Below are 15,943 nucleotides of genomic sequence, written 5' to 3' on the forward strand. Positions count from 1 at the left end.
GTAGGAGGGAGAACAGTGTCTTGAAGCAGTGTGGCCTAGTGGATAGAGCAAGAGTTTGAAAGTCAGAAGGACCTGGGTTCTAATCCCTGCTCTATCGCTTGTCTGCCCTGTGACCTTGGGCAAATCGCTTCACTTCTCTGGGCCTAAATTCCCTCATCCATAAAATGAGGTTAATACTGGGGTCCCCAAGTGGAACGTGAACTGGGTCCAACCCGATTAGCTGGTATCTACCCCAGTGCTTAGTACAGTGCCTGGCACATAATGAGCACTTACAAGTACCATAAAAAAATTAAAAACGAGACCCAGGCATAATGCAAAGCCTCCATTTGGAGATGGCATAAAATTCATCTCTGGGCCAGATTTGGGGTGCTCTGTCCCTTCACAACCTCCCTTTGAGTAGGCTTTCAGAAGGGCAAAACCTGTCCGATTTATGACTTTCCTCCAGGAACCATTAAAAACAAACCAAGTAAACACCATCCATCCCACCCTGCACCTCCTGAGCAGCTTGAATCTCGGGTGTCTTTGAAAGCTCAAACATTACTTCCTTTCCCCTAAGCCCTTGCTCTCCTAGCCCTTAAGGTGCCGTTTCCTGCTCTGAGAGATTGACTATGTGTGCTGGACAGAGAAGTCCCAGCCAGCCTACCTGCAGGTCAGGAAAGGCCACGGGGCAGTATTGGATACCCGTAGCATGGGGTCGTGAGGAGCAGAGGAAAGTTGGCCCGTGTTTCTGAGACTGGATAACTAACCATTCTGTTTGGGATTTTACAGCCCTCAAGCTTTTCTAACCGGAGCACGGGCTCCGAGCGAGAATTTGGCCGTTTGCAAGAGGGAAGGAATCAAAATAAAGTCAAGTCGATGGCCATCCAACTGCAGGCCAAACTGGAAGAGAATGCCTCAAATCACTCTCTCAGGAGGCAGGTGAGTCAGAAACCCGTGGCGGTCAGCTACTCGGCTCTATGCCAGATATCTCCCTTGGCCCCTCTACTCGCTTCTCTGACTACCCAGCAGCTTACGCTCTACTCGTCCCAGACAAACCTTACTGTATCCCATCGATGAATGTCCTCTTTCCAAACTGTTGCCTCAAGCCTCCCCCGCGTTTAAGTCCCTTCCCTAGGAAATCAAACCACTTACCTCCCCACCTTCAAAGCTTCCTAAAACATCACCTCCTCCAAGAAGCATTCCTTAGCTGACCTCATTCTCAGGTGCAAGTCCTTTGATTCGCTGTTCATGTAATGATTCAGTTTGGTTTTTTCTTGTATTTACTGAACTTGCGTTGTTTCTACGGGTTGCTTATTTGGGCACTTTGCACCTGCTTTCTCATCCAATGTGTCAGCTCCTGGAGAAGAGGGTTTTTTTGTAACTATCACTGTATTTTATCAAGTGTGGTAGGTACCCAGTAAACACCACTGGTGGATGATGATGACAAACTGGCAGAGGTGTTTTGGATAAACATGCGTTTCAGATCCCTCGGGAAGGACCAGAGCGCCCCAGACGTCGGAAGAATTGTGTTGTCATCCCCTTCAGACAGGGCCCTGGTTTGCAGTCCTAATGGGCTACAGTTGCGCTGCTTGGATATCTAGACTTTGATGGGGTGCAATTTGAGTTGGGGTTTCTGGGGACACTGAGGAAAAAGGCCATTCAGTAAGATCCAGCCAGAGACCGGGAGCTTCCGGAGCCTGAGGAAGGCCAGGAAAGATCCTGTGTGTTTGTTCATCTGTTTCTTTAAGGGTATAACTGGGCCTCTCAGGCTGCCCTTTGCTCTCTCTACCCTGTGTGTTAAGGCCTGGGTCGTTCAGGTTTCCTTATGTAGTATGACTCCATGGCTTAGTTAAGTCAGTAGAGTCCAAAAAACAGGTGCCTTTCTGGCCCCCTGCTGAGGAAACGATCTTTGTCCCAGCTGGGGTTGTGATCGCCATCTGATGCAGAACCCTGAGAGTGTGGAGGGAAGAGAGGAAAGACAATCAATTCCAGCAAGATTCGAGGGCACTGTAGTTTCCAAAGTCATTATTATTTCAGAAATAGCAACCCCTCAGCAATTCTTGTATGGTATTTGTTAAGCGCTTACTATGTGCCAGGCACTCTACTAAGCGCTGGGGTAGATATAAGATAATCGGGCTGGCCACAGTCCCTGTCCCACACAGAACTCACAGTATTAATCCTCACTTTACAGATGAGAGAACTGAGGCACAGAGCAGGAAGTGAATTCCAAGGGCACATAGCAGACAAGAAGTGGAGCCGGGATTACAGCCCCGGTCCCTCCAGAGGAAGACAAGGGGCCGTCAACCCCTAGGACAGCTAGAGAAGCAGTATGTTCTCGTAGATAAGTTAGGCCCGTGCTCTAGCCACTAGACCATGTTGTTTTTCTGGGTTATTTCCAAACTCCATTCAGCCCAGGCCCCTGTCGGAATGTGGCTCCAGGGCACTTGGAAGACTGCGTTCTAGCTGTCCTCCTGCACACTCGTTTGCATGGTTAAGGGTGGACCACCCATCACCCTCTAGCTTCCCCGCTCTCCATCCCTGATATTCTGTCCAGTGACCCAGGTGCTTCTGGGAAACACAGCTGTCTGCTGGAGGTTGTATCTAGAAACTACACCCTTAAGCCCAGAGGCACAAAATCCTCACCACCCACTAGCTCACAGTCTGGGGCCCAGTTTCGATGGCCTTTGGCTGTCAGTTGATCCAATGTCTTTGGAAAAGCTTGGGTTGGGGTCTCCTCCTTCCTTTTTCAGATCTCCCATTTCCAGAATCATCAGAAGACGAGCCCCGAGCTGCCTTAGTTTAAGATAGGCTCATTGAAGCACTCAACTCTCCTGGGCAGGAAGCCGGAAAGACTCTATTCTGTCCACTAGAGCCAAGAGCCAAATGACCACTTGGTCACAGGTGCAGCAGATCACCCTTCTGCAGACTCTCTGATGCCTGTCACTCAGGTTGGGCAGGCAGCTTGGTCCTAAGACAAGCGTCTGCAGGATCAGTGAGTCGGGGACTGAAGCGTGGCCTAATGGGTAGGGCATGGGCCTGGGGGTCAGAAGGAGTTGGGTTCTAATCCCGGGTCCACCACTTGTCTGCTGGGTGACCCTGGGCAAGTCATTTCACTTCTCTGGGTCTCAGTTCCCTCATCTGGGAAATGGGGATTAAGACTGTGAGCCTCTTGAGGAACAGGTACTGTGTCCAACCTGATTAGTTTGGATCTATCCCAGGGCTTAGTAAAGGAGCTGGCACATAGTTTATGCTTAACAACTACCATAAAAAAGGAACAAATCAGGAACAAAACATTCACCATGTCCTGAGCCAGCTTCTGCAGAGGACCCCCGCTGAGATTTACAGCTTGATTACCTTGTATCTACCCCAGTGCTTAGAACAGTGCTTGGCACATAGTGTTTAACAGATACTATCATCATCATCATTTACAGGCAAGACCCTCAGCTGCATTTGCATTCTCATTCACTCTTCTGTGTTTCATTACGTGGTTACGTGGGATATGGGAACGTTATGCGAACGTGTTTGCTAATTCATTCATTCATTCATTCATTCATTTATTGAGCGCTTACTATGTGCAGAGCACTGTACTAAGCGCTTGGAATGTACAATTTGGCAACAGATAGAGACAATGCCTTCCCACTGACGGGCTTACAGTCTAATGGGGGGAAAATCACATGGGAATCACATGCCCTAAAGGAGCCGTTCAACCAGAAATAGCCCAATTTGGCCCGGACCCCCTAGAAAGCCCTTTTGCTGGGTGAAAAAAGGCCACAGACCACTTGGCCTCATTTCTGGAGTCAAAGGGACCGAGAACTTGTCCTTCTCTGTACCCGTGAGTCAGTGGCGGGGCCTGGGGATGATATTTGTTAAGCGCTTACTAGGTACCAAGCGCTGTTCTAAGAGCTGGGGTAGATACAAGGTAATCAGGTTGTCTCACATGGGCTCAGAGTCTTAATCCCCATTTTACAGATGAAGTAATTGAGGCACAGAGCAGTGAAGCGACTTGCCCAAAGTCTCACATCTGATAAGTGGCAGAGCTGGGATTAGAACCCTCGACTTCTGACTCCTAAGCCTGTGCTCTTTACACAAAGCCACACTGCTTCTCGGTCCCAGTTCCGCCATGTGTCTGCTCTGTGACGTTGGGCAAGTCACTTCACTTCTCTGGGCCTCACTTCCCTCATCTGCTAAATGGGGGTCCAATGCCTGTTCTCCCTCCTGCTTAGAGTGTGAGCCCCGCGTGAGACTTGAGAATCTTGTTTCTAGTCCAGTGCTTAATTCAAATACGATAACAAATAGTGTAATTAAGGTATTATTATTATTATTACAGCGCTTGGCACATAGTAAGCGCTTAACAAAATACCACAATTATTATTATGATGATTATCATTATTCTTAAAAGTTCTTGGCTTCTTGCTTCCCCTGGGTTTACCCTTGAGCCTTGGTCCTGACCCTCCTTGTTGGCTGCCCTTTCTGGCGCCCTGGAGTCCCCATTTTCTCTCCTTCCATGATACTTCTGGGCCCATGTTAAGCTGGGCCCAAACTTCCTTTCCTGCTCAGCCTGCTGCTGTTCACCCTACCTTCTTTGTCTCTGTTCTTTCTCCTTTCTCGGGCGACCTCAGCAGAAGAGGGTTCAGAACCTAGCAAATAGGGAATTCCAGGCCAAGAACATAAAGGAGAAAGCTGCTCACCTCGCCTCCATGTTTGGATCTGAGCATTTCCCTCAGGTGAAACCTGGCAGGGTTTTCTGGGAGCATGGGTGGGCGGGAGAAAGGGGAAAGGGATAAGATGTCTGGCTTTGGAAGACAGGCCTGGCCACCTTGTGATAAACCATGGTTCACACTGGAAGTGTGTGTGTGGGGGGGGGGTTCAGTTTTTCACCGAGGAACAATCAATCTGCACCTGGAGAGAGTCAGAAAGTGTATAGGAGGGTTATGACAATTCAGGACCCGGGAGTTGATGTAGAGGGACAGGAAAGACAGGAGAAAGAAGCGCAGCCCAGGAGAAAAAGCATGGGCCTGGGAGTCGGAGGATCTGGGTTCTCATCCTGGATCCATTACTTGTCTGATGTGTGACCTTGAGCAAATCACTTCACTTCTCTGGGCTTCAATTTCCTCAGCTGTAAAATGAGGATTTAATACCTGTACTCCCTTCTACTTAAATTGTGAGCCCCATGTGGGACAGAGACTGTGTCCAATCGATCAAATTAACATGTACCTACCCCAGCACTTAGAACAGTGTTTGGCAAATAGTAAGCACCTAACAAATACCATTATTTTTTTAAAAGCGGCTTGAATGAGTTCCAACCCTTGACCTGAGAACAGAAGCTCCATTTCCAGACTGCTTTGTTCAGGTCCCGCATGGCCCATTTCTCTGATTTTCCCACGGACCATGACAGACCTCGGGCATGAGACCCTGGTCGGGGGAAGGGTGAGTGGAATTGGTTTCTGGGGCTGGGCTGTTGGAGCAGCTTGACAGAGACTCAACCTCGGCATCTCAAGTCTCTTCCTTCTTTAGCAGCAGGGAATCCGGGGAGGAATCTCGGACCCCAGCCAATGTCTGGTCTCGTCAGAGGGAAGCTGGGGACCAGGTTCAAAGGCAGAGCCAGGAGTCTGGAGTCCCAAAATTTCCTGGGAAGCACTTTGGACTGCCCCATGAGGGCGTGGAGAAAGATTAAGCAGAGGCTGCTTAAACGATGGCCTCGCGAGCCTGTGGAAAATAAAGCTTCCGTCCATCACAAGAAATGGGGGGCTAGATTCCTTTGGTCCCGAGCGGCCCTGTGGCTGGCGTCACCTCGCCTCTTGATTGATGTGAGCTAACATTTCCTCTTTTCATTCTGTGCAGAATAAACTTCCCTCCAAGGGCCTGTCCCTCTCTCACCGTCTCTCCTCTCCTTCTTGCCTCTCATCTGACTGTTCTGCTGCTGCAATCACCGCTCCTTCCACTGTTGACTTGGCCTCTCCTGCCCAAAAGGTAGCCCCTCGCGTTCAGATCCTGTGGCTGAGGTGCTTTACGCAAAGAGCAGCCTGGCGCCGGGCAGGTTGAGCGAGAAGAACATGGTCCCTGGCTTTTGTAGGCATCGGGACATGGCGTGTCGCTTCTGGGTGTTATGAGAAGCCGTCTGGCGAAATGTCTGTTGGGAATGACAAGCAAAGGTCACTGACTATGGCATAGTAAGGGAGTGGCTTAGTTAGAGATTGATAATAATAATGATTGTGGCATTTGTTAAATGCTTGCTGTGTCAGGCACTGTACTAAACGCTTGTCTTATGCCGTCAAGTCGTTTCCGACCCATAGCGACACCATAGACACATCTCTTCCAGAATGGCCTGCTCTCCATGTGCAATCGTTCTGGCTGTGTATACGTAGAGTTTTCTTGCTAAAAATACGTAAGTGGTTTACCAACGCCTCCTTCCGCACAGTAAACTCGGGTCTCCGCCCTTGACTCTCTCCCATGCCGCTGCTGCCCAGCACAGGTGAGTTTTGACTTGTAGCAGATTGCCTGCCACTCACTAGCCACTGCCCAAGCTAGGAATGGAATAGACAGGCCTCTGCTTGACTCTCCCTCCCGTAGCCAAGACTGGTAGAGTACTGGAAACTGTACAGGTGCGACGCTCAGAGGAGAACACTGGGGTGGATACAAGCAAATCAAGTTGGACACAGTCCCTGTCCCATGTGGGGCTCATAGTCTCAATCCCCATTTTACAGATGAGGGAACTGAGGCCCAGAGAAGTGAAGTGACCTGCTCAAAGTCACACAACAGACAAGCGGTAGAGCCAGGATCAGAAACCAAGGCCTTCTGACGCCCAGGCCTGGGCTTTATCCACTAGGCCATGCTGCTCCTCAGCCATGCCATGATGGGGTTGGGAAGGCATCTCTTGCCCACCCTGGGCTCTCTCACAGGGGGTCTTCTCCTCTGCCACCACGTAGGACCCAGGCACCGGTCACTGCCGATTCGGCTCGTGGGGGGACGCCAGACCAGCTCTGGATCTTCCCGGACAGACCAGACTTTTCTCTTCGCAGACACAGACACATTTAATCAATTAACGAGTCCTCCCCGTCCCCGCCTCGGGTGGGTCCACAGCCAAGGCTTCGGCCATGATCTCTGGGGGCTGGGGTGGGCGTCCTTCCCGATGAACTGGGCGCCAGGGGTGGGATGGGGCGGGGCTGGTGCTGGAGCCTGTGGGTGGTCCCAGAGGGCTCCAGGCGGGCTCTGAACCGGAGCCCAAGCTTCCGAAGGGCTGGGAGAGTGCCGTGGGGTTATTTGTTAAGCGCTTACTATGCTCCAGGCACTCTTCCAAGCCCTGAGGTAGATAGAAGCTAATCAGTTTGGACACAGTCCCTGTCCTACGGGGGGGCTCACAGTCTAGCAGGAGGGACTCACTAGGGATTTCCCAGCGGCCCCCCAACAGTTCCCCCTCCCACCATGCCTGGAGATGGTGGTTACTGGGTCCACAGGGCCGAGGCGGCATGGCGGGAGGCGGCATGGGGGGAGGCAACCCCATAGTACGAGGCCTAAAGGATAGAACTTGGGCCTGGGTTCTAATCCTGACTGTGCCACATGTCCACTCTGGGAGCTTGGGCAAGTCACTTCACTTCTCTGGGCCGCAGTTTCCACATCTGTAAAATGGGGATTAAAACTGTGGGCCCTATATGGAACAGGGACTGTACCCATCCTGATTACCTTGTATCTACCCCAGCACTTAGAAGAGTCCTTGACATATCCAAAGCACTTAGCAAATGATATGGTTATTTTGGGGAGCTCAGCCCATAGGGCAGCGTCAGCTCCAGCTGCCCCAGGGCAGGCCCGAACTAAGGATGGGAAGCTTTCTCAGAGGATCTGTATCAGGTGGGAAGTTGAGGAGACTTGCCCCTCCCACAGCTGACTCCAGGGCGGACCCTCTCACTTTGAAGGAGTCTTGAGGTTTTGGGGAAAAAGTGGGGAGTTGGGGGAGGGGGCCAAGTACAGGTTGACAGGTCTGAGCTTCTCCTGGTTGGTCTCAGCAGAGAAGCCTGGGGCGAGAGAAGGCATTGCCTGCTTATCCCCTGGTGGAAGCAGGATGGTTTAGAAGCTAGAGCACAAACCTGAGAGTCTGAGGTTGTGGGTTCTAATCCCGGCTCCACCACTTGTCTGCTGTGGCACCTTGGGCAAATCATTTCACTTCTCTGGATCTCAATTTCCTCATCTGTAAAATGGGGATTGAGACTGTGAGCCCCACATGGGGCAGGGACTGTGTCCAACCCGATTTGCTCGTATCCACCCCAGGGCTTAGTACAGTACCTGGCACACAATAAGCGCTTAACAAATACCAGGATTATTATTATTATAATGGGCAAAGAGATCTGCAGAGACGACTGTCTGGTGGCTCCAGGGCCTTCATTTGACTGGGATCAGCATCTCTCAAGGACCAGGGGGACTCAGCCAGCAGAGAGCCTTCCCTCTGAGCCCAGATCCCCAGTCCCATTGGAGAGAGCATGGGACTGGGAGTCAGAAGGACCCGGGTTCTAATCCTGACTCCGCCACTTGTCTACTGTGTGACCTTGGGCAAGCCACTCTGCTTTTGAGGGCCTCAGTTCTCTCATCTGTAAAATGGGGCTAATATTGTGAGCTCCAAGTGGAACAGGGACTGTGTCCAACCTGATTAGCTTGCATCTACCCCTGCGCTTACTACAGTGCCTGGCACATAATAAGCGCTTAACAAGTACCATTAGACAAAAAAAATCATGATGAGGAAACAGCTCATGCCACTGGAGCAAGACAGGGCTGGGAGAAGGAGGACATCTGGGAGACGGAGGCCCTGAGTTCTGCTAATTGTCTGCTGGGTGACCTTGGGCAAGTCACTTAACTTTTTTGCTCAGCCTCCACGATGCTGCTTCTGCCCCTGCCCCTTGGGCTTTCTCTCCTTGGGTGGGAAGCTGGGTCACCCAGCCTCTTTACCTCCAACATTATGGCAACCAGACAGTGGCCCCCATTGAGGTGGGTGACACATCCAGCCAGTCTGGCATCCCTTCTGGACCTCAGACCTCTTCCCCATAAGAATTTATTTCTATTAATGTCTGTCTTCCTCTCTAGACTGTAAATTCCCTTGTGGTCAGGGAACCTGTCTACCAATTCTGTTGCATTCTCCCAGGCACTTAGTATACAGTAAGGAGCCAATAAATACAATTGATAGACTGATAAGTAGAGGCTATAATAAGAATATTATTGTTCTTATTTTTTGGTGGTGGGACTCCAGTCACTCAACCATCAGTCAGTGGTATTTATTAAACATTTACTGTGTGCAGAACTCTCTACTAAGCTCTTGGGAGAGTGCACTATAAGAATAAAGAGACACATTCCCTGCCCACAATGAGCTTACAGTCTAGAAGAGGAGACAGACATTAATAGAAATAAATTTACAGCTTTGAAATTGTTTGAATGCCTCTGGAGGAGTCTCTCAGAAGGCCGATACCAAGGAGCAGCGCCCTGGGCCCTTTGAGCTAGCCGGATGGTCAGCTGTCAGTGGACCCAGTGGATAATGCTGGCCCACTGGGATACACTTTTGAGCCGAGTTTCAGCGGCCTGTCAGGGAAAATGATTTTTGGTCACTCGAACTCTGCTTCTAAGTCAGGAGGCAAGAGAGCCTGGAGACGAGGCCCCAGACACGTTCCCCGCTGCTGCTTCAGTCTGACACTTTTTCAGGCTTCCGTGACTCACCTGGGCGCTTGTATTTAATCTCAGCCCTTAGCCTCCACTGCAGAACTCTGCCCTTCTGAAAAGGCTCTGGTCAGAAGAAGCACGTTCCAGCCAGACCCACACCAGGTACCCCATCCCTCACCAAGTGTAAGCGATGCCCCTGTGGGCCTCGGCTGCCTGCTTAGCTTCAGCTAGGGGTTTTCTTCTCGGCACTTGCATGAGAACAGAACTGGCGTGTACATGCAAAGCCATGTGGACAGACTCTTCACCCCGCCCAATCAGTCATTCATATTTATTGAGCACCTACCATGTGCAGGGCACTGTACTAAGCACTAGGGAGGGTACAATGTAGCAGACACATTCCCTGCCTATAACAAGCTTACAATACAAAAAGCGAGACAGGCATTTATATAAATAAATTACAGATATGGACATGGGGCTGTGTGCTGTGGGGCTATGCTGGGGGTGGTGGTGGTTAATAAAGGGAGTAAGTCAGGGTGATACAGAAGGGAGTGGGAAAGGGGAAAATGACGGCTTTGTCAGGGAAGGCCTCTTGGAAGAGATGTGCCTTCAATAAGGCTTTGAAGCAGGGGACAATAATTGTCTGTCAGATATGAAGAAGGAGGGCGTTCCAGGCCAGAGGTAGGAGGTGGGCGAGAGTTGGTGGTGAGATGGACAAGATAGAGGTACAGTGAGAAGGTTGGCATTAGAGGAGCGAAGTGTGTAAGATGGGTTATAGTAGGAAAGTAGGGCGGTGAGGAAGGAGGGGGCGAGGTGATTGACTGCTTTGAAGCCAATGGTGAGGAGTTTTTGTTTGATGTGGAGGTTGATGGGCAAGCACTGAAGGTTCTCGAGGAGTGGGCAAATGTGGACTGAACGCTTTCGTAGAGAAATGATCCAGAAGAGCAGAGTCAAGTATGGACTGGAGTGGGAAGAGACAGGAGGCTGGGAGGTGAGCGAGAAGACCGATCCGGTAATCAAGGCACTATAGGATAAGTGATTGTGTTAACATGGTAACAGTTTGGACAGAGGGAAGGGCGGGTTTTAGCAATGGATTTTAGCCCAACCCCCACCCCCAAAATCCTCAGTGTCCCTCGGGCTTGCATGTCTCCCAGGGACAGTCTTCTAGACTTTAAATTCGCTGTGGACAGGGACCATGTCTACCAACTCGTTTATACTGTACCCTCTCAAGCGCTTACTACAGTGCTCTACACGCAGTAAGTGCTCAATAAATACGATCGATTGATTTATTGATTGACTGGTACGCAGAAATGTTCAGGGCGTGGCTGCCGGCTTCTAGGAATATCAGTCAGAAGTCTTTACTGAGCACATCAATCTCTCTCAATAAAAATGTACATTTATCCTTCGCATTTGAAGAGGACCCATCCTTCTGAGTGCAAAGCCTGGACCCAAGGATGGAGCAACACCTATCCTCCGTCCCCTGTCCACGAGGAGCTTAGAGCCCAGTGGAAGCCTCCCCTCTCACTCTGGGCTTCCAGGACGGGGCACCCATTGCAGAATCCATACAGTCAGCCAGTCAATGGTATTTATGATGATAGTGGTATTTGTTAAGCGCTTACTCTGTGTCAAGCACCAGGTTAGATACAAGCTAATCAGGCTGGACACAGTCCCTGTCATTCATTCATTCATTCAGTCATATTTATTGAGTGCTTACTGTGTGCAGAGCACTGTACTAAGCACTTGGAAAGTACAACCCAGCAGTAAAGAGAGACAATCCCTGCCCACAACAGGCTTACAGACTAGAAGCGGGGAGACAGGCATCAAAACGAGTGAGCAGTCATCAGTAGGAATAAATCCACGTACATCCATCCCAAACGCATCTGCCTAAGAAAACCATCATCCCCCACTCTACCATATAGGAAATATCCATTAGCTGAGGAGGAGGAGGAAGATGACTCTGTAGCTCAGCTATTGGTGGGTAGAGAAGTAACATCATGGAAGAGGAGCCGGAATTGTGACTTCTTGTTTCCTCCCAGGGCTGGGATGGGGGTTTGGTTGTGTTTTTTGTTTGTTTTTGTTTTTTTAAAACAAACAAAAGAAAAAAACCCAAAACTCGAAGTCCAGTTAAAAGGGATTTAAAATAGCCAGTGTGGATGGAATCAGACAAACTCTGTGGGTTGGCAACTCTGGTTGTAGTCCCCATTTTGCAGGTGAGGTAACTGAGGCCTAGAGAAGTGAAGTGACTTGTCCAAGATCACACAGCAGACAGGTGGCAGAGCGCGGATTAGAACTTCTGACTTCCAGGCCTGTGCTTTATCCACTACGCACGGTCCGGCAGCCAAACCTGTGATCTGGGACGTATAGAATTCCAGGCTCAGGGCTGAGTTCCCATTCCCCGGTGGGGAGGATGGAACAGTAACTTGGAAGACCTTTCCTGGCAAGGAGCCAGGTTGGCACAAGGCTGATAAACACCCACGGTTAGGAATGGCTCCTGAGGTTGGCTACGACCTAGACACCCTTCTTGCTCCACTCCCTTTGCCTTAAAAGAATTCAGGCTGGGAGGTCCCGGTGACCAGCGTTTAGTTAAACCCTGGAATTGGGATGGAGAAATCCTTCCAGAGGCATTGGGTGTAAGCCATAGGAAACTCCTGGCAGACTTCTCAGCTGCCTTCTGGCCTTCGGCACTCTCACCCAGGATTTTGAGTTTGTAGAAATAAACACTCAGTGAGCTCCCCAGGCCAGGCCTATAATGCAGTGACTTCTTGGAGACGGAGTTTCTGACTCCAAGGCACCCAGCCCACTCTTCAGTGCCTCGCCTTGTCTAGGACCACTAGGGTTAGCCAGAGGGGACGTCAATCAATGATATTTTTTAAAGGCTTACTTGCCTAGAGCATTGTATAAGTTCTTGAGTGAATACAGTGCAAAGGCGTAGTCCCCCCCATTAGACTGTGAGCCCATCATTGGGCAGGGATAGTCTCTATCTGTTGGCGAATTGTACATTCCAAGCGCTTAGTACAGTGCTCTGCACATAGTAAGCGCTTGATAAATACTTTTGAATGCTCATGATGGTATTTGTTAAGTACTAACTATGATGATGATGGTATTTGTTAAGCCCTTACTATGTGCCAAGCACCGTTCCAAGCACTGGGGTAGATACAAAGTAATCAGGTTGTCCCACTTGGGGCTCACAGTCTTCATCCCCATTTTACAGATGAGGTAACTGAGGCACAGAGAAGTGAAGTGACTTGCCCAAAGTCACACAACTGATAAGTGGCAGAGCTGTGATTAGAACCCACGTCCTCTGACTCCCAAGCCCGGGCTCTTGCCACTAAACCACGCTACTTCTGTATGTGTCAAGCACTGTTTTAAGCACTGGGGTAGATACAAGGTAGTCAGGTGGGATATAGTCCCCATCCCACATGGGGCCCACAGTCTCAATCTCCATTTTACAGATGAGGAAATTACAGGTGGATAGGTAATAAGTGCTGTGGAGCTGGGTGAATATTACACTACTTAAGGGGTTCAGTGCACAGGCAACACAAGAAGCGAGGGGTAGTCAGGGAAGGCCCCTGGGAGATGTGATTTTTAGGAGGACTTTGAAGATGGGAAAGTGGTGGTCTGCCTGTGAAGAGGGAGGGCGTTCCAGGCTAAGGGGAGGACGTGGGCAAGGGGTCAGCAACGAGATAGACGAGACAGAGGTACGGTGAGTAGTTGGTAAGTTGGTGGTAGGGGAATGAAGTGTGAGAGCTGGGTTATGGTGGCAATCTGAAAGATAAGGTAGGAAGGGAGGAGCTGTTGAAGCCTTTAAGGCTGACGGCAAAGAGCTTCTCCTGATGCGGAGGTAGATGTGCAAACACTGAAGCCTTTTAATGAGAGGGGAAACGTGGACCAAATGGTCATTTTTTTGTAAAAAAAGAAAGGATCCAGGCAGAAGAATGAAGTACGCACTGGGGAAGGGAGATACTGGAGGCAGGGCAGGGAGGTCAGCAAGGAGGCTAATGCAGTTTTCTAATACCATATGAGAAGCAGCACGGTGTAGTGGATAGAGCAGGGGCCTGGGAATAAGACGGTCATGGATCCACATCCCAGCTCTGCCACTTGTCTGCTGTGTGACCTTGGGCAAGTCACTTCACCTCTCTGTGCCTCAGTTACCTCATCTGTAAAATGGGGATCGAGACTGTGAGCCCCAGATGGAACAGGGACTGTATCCAACCCTATTTGCTTGTATCCACCCCAGCGCTCAGTAAAGTGCCTGACATGTAGTCAGCACTGAACAAAATACCATAATTATTATTATTATTACTAGTCACGGCGGGTTGTGATACGAGCTTGGATCAGTGTGGTAGCAGTTTGGATGGACAGGAAAGCATGGAGTTTAGAGATGTTGTGAAGGTAGAACTGACAGGATTTAGTGACAGACCGAATATGTGGTTGAATGAGAGAGAAGATTCGAGGACAGTGCCCAGGTTACAGACTCATGAGACAGGGATGCTGGAGGTGTTGTCTACAGTGATCAGAAAGTCTTGGAGAGGACTGGGAAAAGTGAGTGGTTCTATATTAGACATATTAATCCAAGAAGAGATATCCCGAAGGCAGGAGGAAATGTGAGACGGTAGAGAAGAAGAGCAATCGGGGCTGGAGAGGTAGATTTGGAAAGTTGATAGTGGAGGCCAAGGGGACGAATGAGTTCTCCGAGGGAGTGGGTGTAGATGGAGACTAGAATACGACCCCAGAATTGAGTCTTGAGGGACTTCCACAATTTGGGGGTGGGAGGCAGAGGAGGAGCCTGTGAGGACTGAAAATGAGCAACTGGAGAAACAGGAGGAGAACCAGGACACGACAGTGTCAGTGAAGATAGGAGGTGGCCCACAGTATCAAAGGCAGCTGAGAGGTTGAGGAGGATTAGGATGGAGTAGGGATCATTGGATTTGGTCAGAAGGAGGTCATTGGTGACCTTTGAGAGGGCAGTTTCTGTGGCATGAAGAAATCAGAAGCCAGATTGGAGGGGGTCAAAGAGAGAATGGAAAGAGAAGAAGTGGAGGCAGCTGGTGTAAATGGCTCGCTCCAACAGTTTGGGAAGGAATGGTAGGAGGGAGCCATGGGGCTAAGGAAGGGATTTTCTAGGATAGGTGATACATGGGGATGTTTGAAAGCAGCGGGGATGAAGCCTTTGGGGAGTGAGCGGTTGATGATGGTCAGGGAGGGAAGAGGGAAGAGAGTAAGTGTTTTAATAGGTGTGAAGGGGTGGGGACAGAGCCTCAAGTGGAAGGGGTAGATTTAAAGCGGAGGTGGGAGATCTCATCTTGAGATACTGCTGAGAAGGATGGGAAAGTCAAAGGGGAGTGGGAGGAGAACAGGACTGGCAAGGAGCAGGGAGATCACACAAGATGGTTTCAGTTTTTTCAGGGAAATTGGCGACAAGGTCACCAGGGGCAAGAGAGAGAGTGGGTGGGGGGCTTGATGAGGAAGTTAAAAGCATCAGTATTGACTTCCCCTCATAGCAGCTGACAGATGAGTTAGCATCATGAAGCAGGGTGATTCTGGATGAAATGTTTCAGCTGATGTTGGTTTGCCACCCAAAAATCCTGCCCCAATCCTGGGAACTTTCCCTTAGCCAATAAATACCCTGTTTTCCAATGCAGCCCTGGGCTGGGAGATAAGTTCCTCTCACAACTCTCCATGGTTTAGTGGATAGAGCACGAGCCTGAGCGTCAGAAGGTCATGGGTTCCAATTCCGGCTCCACTACTTGTCTGCTGCACGACCTTGGACAAGTCACTTCACTTCTCTGGGCCTCAGTTACCTCATCTAGAAAATGGAGATCGAAACTGTGAGCTCCATGTGGGACGGGGACTGTGTCCAACTTGATTTGCTTGTATCCCCCCCAGTCATTAGTACAGTGCCCGGCACAGAGTAAGCGCTTAACAAATACCATCATCGTTATTTCTATTCATTATTACTATTATTATTATTATTCATGGCTCTGCTGGTTAGCCTGTCTGGATGGGCTGGGTTCTTCCTTTCTGGTCTCAAGTTCCAACAAGACCATTACCCAGCAGCCTCAGGCCTCGTTGGTTAGCTGCCTGTCCTGGCGTTGTTCACTGTGGCTACCCTGGGGAGGAATCGTCCAGTCCAGTGCCAGGGGTTGGGCTGGGAACCCTGGGAAGCCACGGATTTTGAGAAGGGGCCATCTCCAGTCACCACCCCAGGGGAAGCCTCCTGTCTTGTTTGCTTTAAAACTGGATTGACCAGGCTTGCCGGAGGGCTCATTGGACAAGTCCCAGCAGTGAGGCCTACAACTGAGCAAGGCCTCAGAGCTCCTCCTTCTCCCGA

General features: G+C 50.1%; 1 protein-coding gene across 10 annotated transcripts in view; it reads left to right on the plus strand.

The window, feature by feature from the left end:
* Window positions 1–15,943, plus strand: part of MICAL2 (microtubule associated monooxygenase, calponin and LIM domain containing 2) — a 197,449-nt gene that overhangs the window by 107,824 nt on the left and 73,682 nt on the right. For 4 of the 10 annotated variants that reach the window (XM_029059580.1, XM_029059579.1, XM_029059589.2 and 1 more), the window contains 4 exons: window positions 769–918; window positions 4,599–4,703; window positions 5,821–5,949; window positions 9,697–9,777. In XM_029059580.1, the coding sequence (XP_028915413.1) occupies window positions 769–918; window positions 4,599–4,703; window positions 5,821–5,949; window positions 9,697–9,777 (465 nt within the window). The remainder of the gene's footprint in view (window positions 1–768; window positions 919–4,598; window positions 4,704–5,820; window positions 5,950–9,696; window positions 9,778–15,943) is intronic. The other 6 variants (XM_029059582.1, XM_029059584.1, XM_029059585.1 and 3 more) reach the window with 4 other exon arrangements.

Source organism: Ornithorhynchus anatinus, chromosome 3 (genome assembly GCF_004115215.2).
Source record: "Ornithorhynchus anatinus isolate Pmale09 chromosome 3, mOrnAna1.pri.v4, whole genome shotgun sequence".
NCBI classification, from domain to species: Eukaryota; Metazoa; Chordata; class Mammalia; order Monotremata; family Ornithorhynchidae; genus Ornithorhynchus; species Ornithorhynchus anatinus.